The sequence below is a fragment of the Balaenoptera borealis genome (genome assembly GCF_965194805.1).
Source record: "Balaenoptera borealis genome assembly, chromosome: 8".
Lineage (NCBI taxonomy): Eukaryota > Metazoa > Chordata > Mammalia > Artiodactyla > Balaenopteridae > Balaenoptera > Balaenoptera borealis.
The window spans coordinates 108,499,549-108,515,653 of NC_138865.1; the positions used below are offsets into that span (position 1 = coordinate 108,499,549).

At 51.3% G+C, this 16,105-nt stretch overlaps 1 protein-coding gene across 5 annotated transcripts in view; it reads right to left on the minus strand.

Moving 5' to 3' along the window:
* Nucleotides 1-501: 501 nt before the first annotated feature.
* The window catches only part of CDK5RAP2 (CDK5 regulatory subunit associated protein 2), a 181,442-nt gene continuing 165,838 nt past the window's right edge, over nucleotides 502-16,105 (minus strand). For all 5 annotated transcript variants that reach the window (XM_082402197.1, XM_082402195.1, XM_082402196.1 and 2 more), the window contains 6 exons: nucleotides 14,028-14,105; nucleotides 12,721-12,986; nucleotides 11,495-11,638; nucleotides 4,926-5,052; nucleotides 1,012-1,058; nucleotides 502-594 (listed from right to left, as the gene is read on the minus strand). In XM_082402197.1, the coding sequence (XP_082258323.1) occupies nucleotides 538-594; nucleotides 1,012-1,058; nucleotides 4,926-5,052; nucleotides 11,495-11,638; nucleotides 12,721-12,986; nucleotides 14,028-14,105 (719 nt within the window). In that variant the 3' untranslated portion in view covers nucleotides 502-537. The remainder of the gene's footprint in view (nucleotides 595-1,011; nucleotides 1,059-4,925; nucleotides 5,053-11,494; nucleotides 11,639-12,720; nucleotides 12,987-14,027; nucleotides 14,106-16,105) is intronic.

A 16,105-nucleotide genomic window follows, 5' to 3' on the forward strand; every position in this document is an offset into this window, starting at 1 on the left:
CCCCGCAGGGCGCTGCTCCGGACGTCACTGTGCCGTCACTGTGCAGTGCCAAGGGCGCACCAGGCACCCTGGCCGCACCACGTGGCATCGTTCCTCTCTGGACACTGAGTGGGCTCAGCACAAAGCTCAGGTGACCTCTGAGCGCCACGCCAGCCCCAAGACCCCCAGGCTGTCCTGGGCTTTAGGCTCTGCACAAAGTAACTGCATCACCAGGTTGAAATGAGTCGTTTAATGAGCATCTTCAAACTGTGGGGCTGGCTGAGCACCAAGCAAAGCTGGGGGGGCGGGGGGGAACGCAAGCCCACCCCGTGCCTGAGAGTAAAGCCTCAGCTCCACGCCAGCCCCGGAGGTGACAGGCCTGGCCCCTGGAAGCTCCCACCCTATCTGACAACAACTCCACGCCAATCTTAAGGTGAAAGATAGGTCTCCTTTGGCCAGACAGCCCTTCTCCCCTCAATAAGCGGGAACCACGCTTGTAACAAAGAGACAGGACGAGCTAAGTGGGGAACCACAAGCTTTATTGGCTGAAAGTTCTCCTCAGGAGCCTGGCCTGCTGGGACTGGACGTTCCAGGATGGGCACTCCCGGGCCTAAGCTAGGAGAAGGGAGGGGAAAAAATGAGAATTTCAGGTCCCACGGAGGGTTTCTGGAGTAAGACTACTGACAGAATTAATGGTGAGAATGCTATTCTGAAACTACTTTCAACGACATACTGTTTGATCAGTAAATATTTATAGAACCAGATGATAATGAAATATTTATCAAACGCCTACTATGTGCCAGGCATCGTTTGCTGTATTTCTCACTGGTAAAAACGGCAAACCAATAATTAGAACAACCATCAAAAACATGGGATGATAAAATGAAACTTCTCATGCGCTGCTGGCAGAAAAATACAACTGACAGAGAACGTGTGACCGGGTTTCACCTTCAACTTCGTTTTTCAAAAGAAGCCATTGTCAGCCCCACACCCATTCCCATCCCCCAAATGGCTTTCTCAAAGGGGCATCACCTCCAGGTTTCCTCTGGCCTTCCGAAGGACTTTGTGCGTTACAACCACTAAGGAAAGAGCAAAGAACGGGATGATTAGACATAGATGCCCAGGAAGACAGTGTAAAAGCCAAACGCAGGGAGGACCCCCAAGCCCCACATGATTCAGGCGTGTGGTCAGCCCTGTAGCATCCAGACCCAGACGTGTAAGGCCCCACCTGCCCCATCACACACCCCAGGATCAAATAACCCACCAGAGAGGGTGGACCAGAGACCCCGCCTCAAGTCCACGCTGAGCCACAACCTCGGCGATACCAGAAGGCAGAGCGAGCGACACCATGTTATAGACGGAAACTGAGGCTCTGCAGGGCCAGCAGGACCCCCAGGGCCCGCCTCTGCGGGCTGGGCTCGTGGTGCCAGGCAGGGGAGAGGCCTGCACCTGACTAGCGCCCCTCAGCCCCCCGGAGAAGCAGCGCTGGGAAGGGGGTGCGCCCGCTCCAAGCAAACCCACTCGTGAAGGCCAAGTCGAGGGTCGAGGGCACAGCAGTCCTCGGAGCGGGGGACCTAATGACGGGGAGGAGGACCGGACCATGGGCGTCTCTCTCCTGAGCTGCCCTCCAGTGGCTCCCTGGGCCAGGCACACTCTACCTGGACAGCAGCGGGCGGGGCGGGATGATCTCACAGGTCCCTGTGATCTGACTGATGCCCTCCGAGCTGCGTGAGGCAGATCCCCAGCACATCAGAACCCACGGGGCGGGGCGGAGTGCCCGCTTTCAGGGCAGCAACTGTAAAGTAAGGTGGCTTCTTCCCTCAGTCCCTGTCTTGTCCAACAAACGCCAGCAGCAGCAGGAATGCCGCCACTGAGGCACCGAGGGGAGATCGGCCCGATAAGGGATCCGCCTTAAACAGGCTTTGGTGATGGCCAGGGACTCCGGCTACCCCCAGGGAGGACACACAGGCTTCTGGAACTGGGCCTTTGGCCAGTGGGGCCCAAGGCTGAGAGAGTCTCCCCGTCGGTACACACGGCCCAGCTACCCAACGGCTTATTCAGAATAGGTGCCATGTGGTAGCCTTGAGAAAATATTTCTTTCCTCACGAAAATTTCCATCTGGAGGTAACGAAGTCTGTTTGCAATCTGTGACACCACGGGAGGGGACAGATGGTGTGGGCTTTGTTTTTAACTGGGCAAAGTGAATTTCAGAGGTGCCCACTGCCTCTCTGTGCCCTTCCCCAGCCCCACGCCGCAGGGCAGACATTCTTAACCTGGGCCCAAGGCTATGCGTTGGAGCGTCCTAAATCCTCAGAAACCATGTGCAAATCTTGGTGTGTACAAGGATGCGTGCATCCTTCTGGGGAGAGAGATCCCCTCTCCTGAGATTTGCCAAGGAGCCTGTGACCCGGAAAAGATTCGGTACCATGGCTGTGGAGGTTAAAAATAATGTTAAAATAGTACTAAAAGTACAGAACGATCTAAGTCCCACCTGGCGCAAGTGTGAAGGGGCCCCATGTCTGAACTGCACTGCCCACGTTCAGAGCCAGAAACTCCCACTGAGATGAGAAGCCCGAGGGACAGAGTGGGGAAGAGCTCGTCCCAAATCAAGGCTGGCCCCAGGCAGAGGCGTGACTAGAACCCAGGTCTGTCTGACTCAGCACCCGCTCTTTCCACCTCAGCAGGGCACTGGCAAGGAAGACACCAGCCTCAGTGGTGTCCAGCGGTGACAGGTGGTTTGCCAGCTGCGACCTCAGTGCACACCCCCCAGGGATTCCTGTCTATGGGCGGGAAGTGAAGTGGGCGGCTCCAGGTCACGTGGGGAGGGTCTCACAGTCACCCTCTCCCTCCTCTCCCTGCAGACTCCGGGAGGAGCTGGAGTGTTTGCCTTGGCCCAGGCAGGGAGCAGCCCCAGGCCCACGCTCTTCCTCGTCACCAGGCGGGGAAGGGAGAGGAGGGGACACTACCCCAACTTCCACTCAGTCCCTTAGAGCCGGAGCAGACCCTGGGAGGCTGGCGGGGTTTGGGGTCTTTGGGGCAAGTCACAGGCCCGGCTCAGTCACCAGCTGTGCAACCTAGGGTAAGCCCTCCCCTCAGCCGACGCCGACTCTGTGTCGGGCCTCGGAGGGAGATGCGGAGAGGGTGGCACCGTCTTGAGCACGGGAGACGCTACGACACGTTTGAAGTTTTTCTGGCTATTAATGGTTTGCCGCCACCTGCACGCATAGAATTCAGTCTGACCTCACGGAATAAAGGAGTCAGAGAACTAACACTTATTGAGCACCCCTTCTGTCCCAGGAAGAGTACCAGAAAGTTGAGGTATCACTACCATCCCTCTTTTACAGAGGAGAAAACAGGGGCACTTTTTTTATAAAGTTGTGATGAGAAATCCAGGCCCATCTGGCCAGTCCGAGCCCTCTGGAATTACCGTCTCCGGTTAGAGATAAGGAATCTAAAGCTCAGAGAGTTCAAGTCATTTATTCCAGGTCACGCGGGAGAGCGGAGATCTGAGCCGCGCTCACTAACGATGGCAGGCTCAGCGACCCGGGACTCAGGGCTGGGTTCTGTCCTCTGGACCTGCCGTGGTAACTCACCCATCTGAACCTACTTCCGAAATATGCTCACCTGCAAAGGGGGGTAACTTCACGTTCCCTGTGACTGTCCGGGACAACGGCTACAGGGCAACGCCAACGCCGAGAGCGCCCGTGTTCCCTGGACTTGGGGGCTGTACGAAAGCGCCCTTCCCACCGCCTCAAAAGCTGCTCCAGGAGCCCGACCCACCTGGTCCACAGCCACCTCAGACACGGCCTCGATGGCTCTCCCCCCACCCCGCCCCCTCCAGCACGCCTCTTCTCTGCCAGTGGCTTGAACCCCTAGGCGGGAACCCCACGGACACCCACCGGTCTGCCAAGCTGCCTCCTCACCATCTTTCCGCCCCACCCCGCCCTCCGTGGCCCTGCGCAGCCCCCAAAGAGGCCTCCCCGCCTCCCGGCCCCTCCGTGCTCAGCCAAGGGGACCTAACACACGATGGGCCCCGTGAGCCCTGCGGCTCCTTCTCGGGTCTGGTCCACGAGGCCCCTCGCGACTCAGGGATGTCGAGGGGCTGGCCCCCCGAGGCCTGGCAGGGCCTGTGCTGCTAGGAGGCTCCGCCGCGCACACGAGGGCACAGGAGCCGGGGGCTGAAAGCGGGGAGGTGGTTTCCACCTCTGAAGCCCCCGGGCCAGGGCTGGGGCGACCTTACAAGCTTTATTGGATGTCTCCGGCCTGGCGTTTCCATGTCTGTCTAGGAATGTCTATCTCAAATCAGTGCCCTCCTCTGGATCCCACTGCCCGGCCGTAGGCCCTCCTCACCTGCCTGGACCAGCCGCCAGCAAGCCCTTCTCGACGCAGATGGACAGTCCGCTTGGAGTGGGAGCCCCCGTGGCTGCCACCCGAGGCCTCTCACACGGCGGCCCCGGTCCCCCAGGCCCCTCCCACCTCCACCTGCCACGGGCAGCTCCAACTCCCGCAACATGCGCTGCTGTCGGCTTTTCTCACAGGCAGCCTCACTCCTTGTCCCTCTGCCCCTGCCCACACTGTCCCCTGTCCACCGGACCAACACCGACTCCTCCTGGAAGACTCAGGTCCGGTGTCTCTTCCTCCAAGAAGCCACCTCCCAGGACAGAGTGACCCCCTCCCCATCCCACCTCGGCGCTCCCAGAGCCCCTACACATGTTCCCGTCACTGCACACCACACACCTGTCTCCCCAGGGAGATGACAGTCCCTGGCACCGAGCGGCCCCTCCACAGAGGTCTGTTAAGTGAACTCATCTGTCTGGGCGGGTCAGGAAGGGTGAAGTATGAAAGGAAACCCGTAAACAGGTGGTGTGAGGACAACCCAGGGCTGGGTTTTCAGTCCTCAGAGGCAGGCAGGGGTCAGACGTGGGGGCCACCCCCCAACTACTCACACTGATCAAAGATGACTTTCTCCTGGTTCTTGCTCAGCTGCAACAGCTTCATGGTGTTTTGCAACTTCTTTTCTTGTTCAAACAATTTTTTGTGTAGTTTGCCGATCTCTGCCTTCAACTCTCCAGTCTAAAGAGAAAGGGAATTAGAAAAATGAACAAAGGATATAAACGTCAGATCATACAGAAAGAATTACAAAACCACATAAAAAGTGCTCAACCTTACAAACAAAGGTATCTGAATAAAAACTAGAAGCCATGTTCTGCTGGTCAGATGGCGGTGAAGGTGCGGGCAAAGCCCTCTCGCGACTGCTGGTGGAGCTGTGAACTGGCACAGCCCAGGTGGAACCACGCCCGGCGAAATGCAGCAGGATGTAAAATGTGCTCAGCCCTCTGACCCAGCAATTCTACACTGGGGCATTTACCCCAAGGAATGGTAACGCAGGCACGAGAAGATGCCTGCGCCCCAGGATGTCCACCTCAGCCCTGTTCACAGCAGGACAAAAACAAAACCTGATTTGTTTCACTGGGGATTTAGACAACTCAACTACGATACTTGCATACAATGGAAGGATTTTGCAGCTATTAAAAATGATGTTGTAGAAGTTCATTTATTGACATTGAAAGATGATCATAATTAGTGACAAAAGAGCCCAGAACAGCTATTGTGCACCACGCACTCCTGTTTCGTAAAATTGAACACATATACTTCTATCCATAGGTGTGTATATCAAGATGTCTAAACTATTTGATGAGAGAGAGAGACATCACGAAAATGTTTATAGTGTTTCATTTCTGAGAGATGGGATCTGGAATAATCATTTTCTTAATTTATCAGCATTGAGGGTTTTTTCCCAAAAACTATAATGCTGATATTTTTTTAATGCTTAAATCTTTTTTTTTTTTAATTGGAGTATAATTGCTTTACAATGTTGTGTTAGTGTCTGCTGTACAATGAAGTGAATCAGCTGTATGTATACCTATATCCCCTCCCTCTTGGGCCTCCCTCCCTCCCACCCACCTATGTCATCACAGAGCACCGAGCTGAGCTTCTTGTGCTTTACAGCAGGTTCCCACTAGCTATCTATTTTACACAAAGAGAATATAAAGGTATTATTAGGGGAGTATGATCTATTAGGAGAACCAGAGGTGAGGAGAGTGGATGGGTGGCAAAACCAGAGTCCCCAGACCCCTGAAGTGAAATGTGAACACGATCGCGGCTGTCTTAACCAATCTCCACTGAACTCGTTCACAGGGTTAAGGACACTCCCCTTCTCATAAAATACCTGGACTGTCAGATACCCCGGCACGGGCCACCCTGTGCTACACTGAAATACCTCTGCTCCCAAGAGGGGAGATGTTGGGCTGTCAGCTTACGAAGAGCCACTTTAGTTTGTCCCCAAACTTGTTTATGGCTGTTGTACTTGTAATCAGTTATATGATTTAATTAAGTATTAAGTAAACCTATGAAATATGTGTATGAAAAGAGAGAACTGGTTGAATGAAAACTAACATATGTTTCAGCAAAGACTTGATAAAGACGAGTCACTAAAAAAACCACATTTCTGGCAAATTAGGTGTGGGTGAATAAAAGATGTGGGAGGAACACAGTCTAGAAGGATTCTATATTCAAATTGCTTTGCGAGTGCCTAAGTTTTTTCTTCATCTTAAAGAAACGGAAATTGGAAGTGACAGACATACATTATGGATGTAGTTTATGAAAGAAAGAAGATGTGGAACTTCAATCAGCAGACCCATATTCAAAGAAAAGGCCCTGGCCCTACATCAAAAGAGTGGCAAATGAATGTACATTTAACTGTTTTAAGTTAAACTGAAATGTTTAAGGTATGTATCATTTTTTGATTCCCTACTTTAACCTACTTTTAAGATTAACCAATTGTGTCGGCTACAAGGACTTCAACTGTGCTTCCAAAACAGATCCTAATTTAAACATGAGGTTTTCTTTGATTCTTCCTCAAGCTGAGAGCCCAGAGATTTGTGTTCTGGTGGTGGCTTTGTAGGCCACATGTTCTGGGACAAAGTCACTCGACATTCAGAGCCTTAGGTCCACATCTGTAAAAGAGGGATGACGCCTGACCCTCTCGTCACACTGCAGTACAGTGAGACTCAGATGAGGGGATGCCTGAAGACAGGGAGAATGATCATTGCTCACCTCGCCTGGCTAACCTCTACTGCTCTTTCTGAAGTCAGCTCAGGCATGACCCCCTCCAGGTCTCCTTGAGACCCTTCTCTACCAGGAGGCGAGGTTGGTTACTGCTCCTCTGGGCGCCCATCGTGCCGAGCGCTTCCTCTAACATTGCCCATTTCATGGTGGATTGTAACTGCTCATTTACTTGTTTGCTTCCCCACCTAGACTACAAGCTCCCTGAGGGCAGAACTCAATTCTTCCCTCTGACCCCCAGCGTCTGCCATGGAGTAGGTGCTGTGAGACCATCTGTCAAGCGGTGGGTTCACCTGTGCTCTCAAAACACCCTGAACGCCCTGAATTCTATCCGGCACTGAGGACGAGGAATTTTCATTATTTACGTGTCTGCTGTTCCTCTGAACTAAAATCTTCCTTGTTACAGGGTGAAGACACCATGGTAAAGACAGCAGGGCTCCAGAGCCCAGCTCCGATGCTTCTAGCCGCTAAGATGATGGAGCAAGGGAGCTTCAGTTCTTACTTCCAGAAAATGGGAATACTGCTACTTAACCCTCTGAAGGCTCCCGTAAGGGATAAAAGGAGTTGCTGAGTGTATAGCAGAGTACCTGACACCCAGCAGGAGCTCAACAGAGCAACTCTTCCTCAGGGCCACAGAGCTGAGCTCAGAGCTGGGACCTACTCATGAGTGTGCTGCCCGACTTCTGGAACTGCTTTTTTTTTGGTTGGTTGCTCTGTTTTTTAAAATGAAAAATCTCAAACATTTACAAAAGTAGAAAGAATAAGATAATGAACCACCAGTTTCAGCAGCTATCAAATCATGGCCAAAATTGTTTCATCTATATCCCTGCCCATCCTCACCCTAAAATTATTTTTAAAATCAATCCTAGAAGCCAGTCATATTTCATCCATAAAATATTTTAGTACATAGCTCTAGAAGAAAAAGATTCTTTAAAAAAAAAAAAAAACCCACAATGTCATTATCACATCTAAAATAATGAGAATGACTGCTTAGTATCACCGACTAGATGTCAGTAGATACATTGCCCGGATTGCATCATAATTTTATAATTTTTTTTTAAACAACTGGTTTGATTCAGCATCCAGATAAACGCCACGTTTTGCATTTGACTGTTATGTCTCCAGTTCCTTTTAATCCAGTGGGTCTCAGAGCTACCAAGACTTGTAAAAAACAGACCACTGGGGCCACTCCCAGACTTTCTGATTCAGTAGGTCGGGGGTGAGGCCTGAAAATTTGCCTTTCCAAGTGTCCACATGATGCTGGTACTGACAGTCCGGGACCATAATCTGAGAACCACTGTAAATCTGCAAGTTTCATTCTCTCTTTTCTCTCTTTTTCCTTAGGATGAAAAGATGTTCTAAGCTCACACTGTACATTTCCGGCCCCAGACCTAGAAGCAAGCCATTTCTCCAAGGAGTCCTAGTTCCTTTTAGTAAGAAAAGGTATTTAGAAACCATAATTTGGCACCAGAGGTGCTCACTGGCACTGGATTGGACATTTTTAGAGCCTTTTAAGTAGAAAGAACTAGTAAATTTTTAAAACAGAAAATACATCATGAGTTCATACTGGTATTTCCAATTCAAATTAGGGATTACAGGATTTTTACTTCTTTGATTTTTTTATTTGTATCCTTCCCTGACAGTAAAAATTTCAACATAATAAGTTATTTGTTTTATCCTATGATAAAATTTAATAATTCCAAAACATACATTCAAATATCATTACTAACAATACAATCACTGAAAACAGTTTAAAAAATGCTGGCAGCTCTTTTTGCCCACTAGGAATACATAGTCAAATTACTGTGTTTTAGTCATTGAAATGTTTCCTCTTTTTTTTTTCTTTTTTTGGCCATGCCATGCGGCTTGCCGGATCTTAGTTCCCCGACCAGGGATCGAACCTGTGCCACCTGCAGCGGAAGTATGGAATCCTAACCACTGGACCGCCAGGGAATTCCTGAAATGTTTCCTCTTTGTGTGGTTATGCCTCCGATACTATACAAAGGAAAGCTGGTTTGTTTCATCTTGTTACGAATTTTTAAAAATTGTTTTCTTCCCCACTTGGATTTATTTTTATTTATAATTATGTAAAGCATTTATACAGTTTCAAAGTCAAATTTATGAAACAACGTCAATTCAGAGAAGTCTACCCTCTATCCCTGTCCTTCCATCCTCTTCCTTCCCACCCCTACATGTAGACTGTTCTGTTACTGTTTATCCTTCCACTTAAAAACATTTTTATAAATGAATATGTGTACATATTTGTATCTCTCCCCACAACTTTCTTAGATAAACTAATATATATGATATACACTTTCCAGAGTAGTCCCAGGGACTGACTGTAGGAGATGCAAAAGGCAATTTAATGACACTCAGAGAAAACACCAGGTAGTAAAAAAACCACTGGAGCTGCTGGTGGAAACTTGGAAATCTGCTTTGCACAGATTTCACACCAAGAAAAAGGCACTGTATGAAACATAGACAGGGACAGAAAAGTGGCTAGAGGCAATTTAACACCACACAGGGGTCTGTGTACACCAGCAGCCATATCAGAGCATCTCCAAGGTCCTTTTTCTGGCTCTAAAATTCTATGATGCTAAAGTGAGCGTAATCAATTACCCGAGAAACCCTCGGAAATAAGGGGCAAATCATCACAAGCACTGACCAGTCCCTAGACTAATTTGCTAGCAGGGGAGATCAATGTGACTCTAATTTGTATTTATACACACTCACATAATAGAAATAAGAACTGCATTCCATCTATTTAACAGACATTACTATGTACTGAGGTCAAAAACACTGCATCAAGGGTGAAATGTTTAGTTCAGACACATGCTTTAAAAATCATATGGGCAAGTACCAGTTTGGGAGGATGAGAGGAAATTACTCATTCATTCATTCAAAAATATGAACAAAACACACGTGGTCCCTCATGGAAAACAGAGGGACACAGACATTAAACACACAAGTATGTAATTATAACTTGTGATAAGGGCTAGGATGAAGCAGAAGAGGATGCTATGATAAAGTGACTGGGAACCCTCTCTGACCCTGAAGTAACATTTAAGCTGAGACCTGAGAGGTGAGAAGGAGCCAGCCGGCCGGGAGGGAGCACCTGTGTCTTCTGGGCTCAAGACGGAAGAGGGCTTGGTGGGTTAGGAGGAAAGGCAAGGCCAGTGTGGTGCTGGAACCCAGTGGGCCGCCTTTCCTCTCCAACACGCCGTCTTCCACTCCGTGCACAGATTTCCCTGCGCAATGACTGCTCGTGTACTTCCCCGAGCTTACGGCACCAAACTTCCTCCCCAGGATCCCAAGACGGAAAGCTAAGCACAGGCTCAGCAGAACCTTCCGAGCTGAGAGAGCTGCTTCACTGCTACTTCTCTGCCATGGTTGGGAGATCTGAGAGCTGTCAGAGGGGTGAACTAGATGAGTGGTGACGTGGAATGCACATTTCCCTTCTGCCTTCCTGCTGGCCTTTGGCAAAAATTTATAGGTTAGATAAAGGGGGAAATACCTATCAGGCCACCAAGCAAAGAGCTCTAACTCTTCCTTAACAAGCAGGCTCCTTCTTCCAGGGAGGTTTCCCTGATTACCAGAGCAGGTGCTCACCTTGTCATAATACGACATGTTTCCCACACACACAGACCCGGGGGACAGGCTCTGCTCTGCCTGACGCCTGATCTGTACCATGACAGATGGGGATGCAGATGGAGATGGGAGCAACTGTTCTTCATTCAGTCATGTTCAAGTTGCTACAACGTCTAGCTTTTAAGGGAAATTTCAATGGTTTTGTAATAAGTGATTTTGTTTGGTTAAAAAAAAAAAAAGTAGTTTCTAAGTAGTTAAAATAGATTTACAAACCGCACTAAAATAGGATGCTGAAAGCTATCAAAAGGGATCAGACAGTCCAGAGAAAGGCATCAGAAATGAAAGACATTCTGAGCAGAATGGAATGACCTATTCCATGAGGAAAACCTGGGACTTAAAGCCTCTAAATCATAGTTTGTCCTTGGGATTCAACACTTGTGCCTTCAAAACCAGCTCTGTAACCTTGAGTGTGTGCCTCACTCCCCAAACCTGTCTCCTCACGTGTAGAACACGGACAGGGCTCCCCTCAACAAAGAAGGGCTGGCAGTGGGGACACGGTCGGGTCCGGGCGGCAGGCCAAGCTTGCAGGGCCCCAGGGCATCAGGTAAGAACCGGCCTGGAGCAGTCAGCGCGGTGTCGGACACGTCACTCGACCAACATGGTGCCCTCCCTGCCCCCCGCCACATTCCCCAAACTGAGGGCACACCTGCTGGGGGCCAGGTCCTGGGCCGGACACGGAGGAGCCTGAGACACAGGCCCCAGCGGCACCCTTGAGCCTCTGCACCCATGTGCCGCCACCCACCTGTTCACAGCGGAGCGCGCCCTGGCCGCTGGTGGGCAGTGAGACCCTCCAGAGGAGCGTCAGTAACCTCGAGGCCTCATCCAGGCTCAGTCTGGCCGCACCGACGCCGGCGACGAAGCTGCTCATGGGCGCCGCGTGTGGCCGCTGCGTGGGGGGATGAGAAGGCGGTTACGTGCAGTCTTGAAAAAGACGAGGGACGAGCGGCTGTAACGGGCAGCATAAACCCCCAGACCGCAGGGCCGGCGCTGCACACGCCGAGCAAGAGCCTGCTGCCGGACGACACCAATTCACTGTCCTTAAAGACGGTGACTTACAGATTATGAGAGAACTTCGGTGGTGATTTTAGCCCGGTCAGTAAGCATGAGTAATGGCCACCTGAGTTCACCCTATTCACTATGCCAAGAAGAGGGTCCCCGCAGCCACGGAGCCTCTCCGGAAGGTGAACGACGCCAACGGCAAGCGACGCGACACGAATGTTTCCCCTGGGGTCTGCGTGGCACCGGCGGGAGGCGGAGGTGCCCGCAACGCTCTTCAGGGAGCAGGATGACGGAGAAGGAGAGCGCCTTGGAGGACAGAGCCCTGGGTTCAAAGCCGACCGCTCCGAGTTACTCTACCTCGGCGCCTGCACAGCAGGAATGACAGCACCCGCTGTAAAGGCTGCTCTGGGATGAAAGAAAATACGACACTAAAAGGCCCTGGGCAAGAAGAAACAGCGGCCGCCAACCATCCTGAGGCGGGTGCAGGGCAGCTCGCGTCGGCAAGCGCGTCACAGACGGCAGCGGCTGAGCAGACCGCACGCCGCGTGAGGATCCGGGCCTCAGGCACCCTGTTCAGCACAGCAGCCCCGGAGCCTGAGCACGGAGGCCGGGAGGGTGACGGACAGGGGACTGGGCGGGAGAAGGGATGGACACACTGCAGGACCGAAGGACAGAGGGATGGACGAGAGACTGGACAGGCCGTGGAGGGGGGCAGTGCAGCGGAGCCCAGCGAAGCGACCGCGGTAACACAGGCACAAACCTCAGCAGGTGTCCCTCCCACAGAACGACAAACAGCCTCCCAGCCCGGACCTGACCTCATGAGTTTCATGGGCTACGCTCCCTGGCCCCTCTTCCCAGGGCCTTACTGAGGACTCGTGAGCCCCTCGCCCCCCAGTGCCCTCGGCCAACACCTTCCACCTCCTGCTCCCCCGTGCGTCCCTCTCCCTCCAGCTCTGTCGCTCAGGTTACCTTTGTTGCCAGCTCCTGACTCGTGGGGCTGGGAGCCTCTTGGATCCGCATGTCCATCTCGGCGAGGAGCTTCTGGCCCCGGCCAATCTGCTCGCACAAGGCATCGTAGTCCTCAGTCAGGCCCAGGACGTGGCAGCCGCTCGTGCTGGCCCACAGGCGGTGGCCAGGGACCAGGCGGGACATGTCTGAGGCGCTGGTGATCGAGCCGCCACTGTCGCAGGAGAGGGTGTCCATGTCATTTCCAGAGAGTGGAGGAGTCTCTGAAGCTACAGAACAAGAAGGAAGATGTCAGACCCACCTGGGGCGGCACCCTGCACTCGATGAGCTGCGTTCAACGACGTCTAGCCAGCCAGGAGGGCTAAGAGCCCTCGGGCCCAAATGCCACCTGACACAGCCCCGAGGGGAAAGAGGCCTGGAGCCAGGACCTCAGTCTGTGTATTACCCGCCGTGGGCTGATCCATCCTGTGGGAGAAGCTCATTTCAGTCCAATCAACACTCATCAGGCACCAGCTCTGCAGAAGAGCCCTGATTCACACAGACGAGTCAAGCCTGGGCCTGCGCTTCAGGGGCCCGTGGTCTAATCAGAACACAGATGCCACGTGGGAGGTGTAACAGCATGACGACAAAGAGCCGGAGCTCAGCGGACAGAATAATCAAGCCTCTGTGTGGGAAGGGAGAGCAGGGACGACTTCCTAGAAGAAGCAACAACTGTGCTGGGCTGAATGGGTATCAAGAATTATGCTACACAGAGGTAAAAGCCTGCCGCTTTCTACCTTTGGATCAACAGAAGCACGGATGGATAATTCTGACCAGGGCCGTCAGGAAAGACATCTCCCTGGGCAGTTTGCATTCAGGATGAGTCTTCGGGAAGCAGCAGGATTTTCACTGGCACAGAAGCGGGCAAAGTCGGTCTGGCAAAGGCAGGAGCCACACTGCACAGTCCCAGCGAGTGGGGAAGTGCAGGCCCATCTGCAGGATGGTTTGACCCATCCGTGTGGCACCAGGAGGGCAGACGGGTGTGGCTGGACGGGCCCGCTCGGGCTGGATGCTGCAGGGACTTGAAAGCCACGATAAGGCGGTCACACTTTAATCCAGGGCAACAGGGAGCGAAACCAGTAATGTCGCTAAGGTTGGCAACACCTAGGCTTGGAGAACGAGATTGCCAGCTAGAAATGCTGAGAACACAAACCCCCAAATCCTGCCAAATACCCTGCTGAGTTGGGACCAGGGACCCCCTTTCCTCCAATTTAAAAAGTCCCACTGCCAAACCCAACTGTGCCATAGTTACCCAGACTTCAGCTTTGTACCTGATCTTGGTGGCACTGCTGGGGTGGAATCAAACAGATCATATGAATTGTCAGCTGCCACGGGACACTTGTCACCATCTGCAAAATGCAAAATAAGGGAAATAAACCATCAAACGTTTTAGTTTCACTCTCATCAGCATTTGAGAGAGAACTGAATGAAAACACAGTGAAGTACCAGACACACACAGGCGTTCATTCAGATCCTCACTGGGCATCTCTCCCGCCAGGCCCTGCGCAGGACACGGGGGATACAGAGTGAGCAGGCCCGGCTGCCTCCCCGGAAGGACCCTCTTGTCCAGACAAGTAAACAAGCTGTTTCCCCTCAGGGGTCAGGGCTAAGGGAGGGAGGCACGGGGGCTGTGGGAGCTCAAGTGAGGGGGTAACCCGCGGAGGGACAGAAATGTAGGCAGAGGAGGGAGCAGATGCCAAGGCACAGAGGAGGGAGCCCTCGTGACACACTCAGGGAGCATGAAGTGGGGGACGTCAGGCGGGACAATGTCAGGCCGAGACCTGTTTTGGGCTGGAGGAGTGAGCCTGGAGGCGGCTGCAGTAACCCACGTAAGACAGAAGAGTGACCCGCAGTAGGATTTGGGAGGTGATGCATTCGAAACAATGTAAGGAGGCAAAACCAATCATATGCGGGACGAGATGATGGGCCACACTCTATAATTCAGGAAAGCACTTTCACATCTGAACTCTCAGTAGCTCGGGGGCAGGATGGCACTGTAATTCAGGTTTCCTGGAAAAGGAGACCAATGGGCAGAGACAGGAAGTGATCTGCCTAGCGTCACCCAGAGTGTCCGTGGCAGAGAGAGGACTGTGTCCAGGCCTCAAGGTGTCCTGCCCAGCTTGTTCCCCACCCACACCCCTCCAGAGAGTGTACTTCAATTTTGGGGCCAAGGAGCCCGGGGGTCAGCTCTGTGGAGCTGGCCCGAGAGCGATCACTTCCTGCAAAAACAGCAGTCTTTAGGCCAGAACTTTCAGACAGCTGCATTTAAGTATCGTCCTGAAAAGTCCTTTGCAAAGGAAGAAATGCTGCTGCCTATATATATATATATATATATTATTATAGTATATTATATATTATATATATATAGTATATATATATATACTATATAATTCTAATCTTCACTTGAGGAAACTGGAAAACTTCTCCACGGAGACGGCGCTGTGAATTTTGAGCACATTCTCCGAGATACCTCTTTGGAGACCCCCCCACCAGGGCTGACCCTGGACAAATTTCAAAAACAGGCAAAGGCTGTTCGACAGCTTCACTTCAACTGCCCCAAAGCTCCTTCCTGGGTGCCCCAATCACTGAACTGTTCTCCCTCCTTCAATCTCCCTAGCTCACACCGACAACCTCCTTGGTCCCATCTCCTCAAAGCCCTAAGAAGGGCCAGGAGCAGACATCTATTTAAATATGGCAAGGCCCACTGCTGATGTACCCCCTGTGCAGAAGGCGGCAATAGGGCCCCTTCCCAACCCTGTGAGGTTCCCCTTGCAGGATTTTATCCTAAGAATACTGTTTAACAGAAAAAGCGTGTTAACGCTGATGTTTATTAAAGCTCCAAATCAGAGACCACTTTAATAATCATCAGGGCAATGGTTTGGTGACTGACAATCATCTGAAAACAATAATTAGGAAGCCCGTGTGAAACAAGGGGGAACATTTATGATGTAATGTTGGGCAAAAACGAAGAAAGGACACAGTATGGCACAAAAACCAATTTGAACATTATAAATTCATGCCTACATTTGATTACCAAATGAAGAGACACATACAAAGCAAAAAATTATTATTTTGTAACCATGAAGGATTTTTTTTTTTTTTTATATCGTCACATCATCTTTTTGGTTCAAATGTTAAAATCCTTACCAAGGAGAAACCCATGAGCCAGTCACTGTAAGTTCCAAAGCTGGGTGACTAGGTGCTCTTTGAGAGATTTTAATTTTTTAAATTAAAGGCGACAGACGTAATTCCCAATCTAAGTAAAGGTAAGTCCAAACTTTTCTACGCTACTTGTTTACAAAGTCTGTTGGCATTCCTTGTCCCCTGGATGCACACACCCACCCACCTG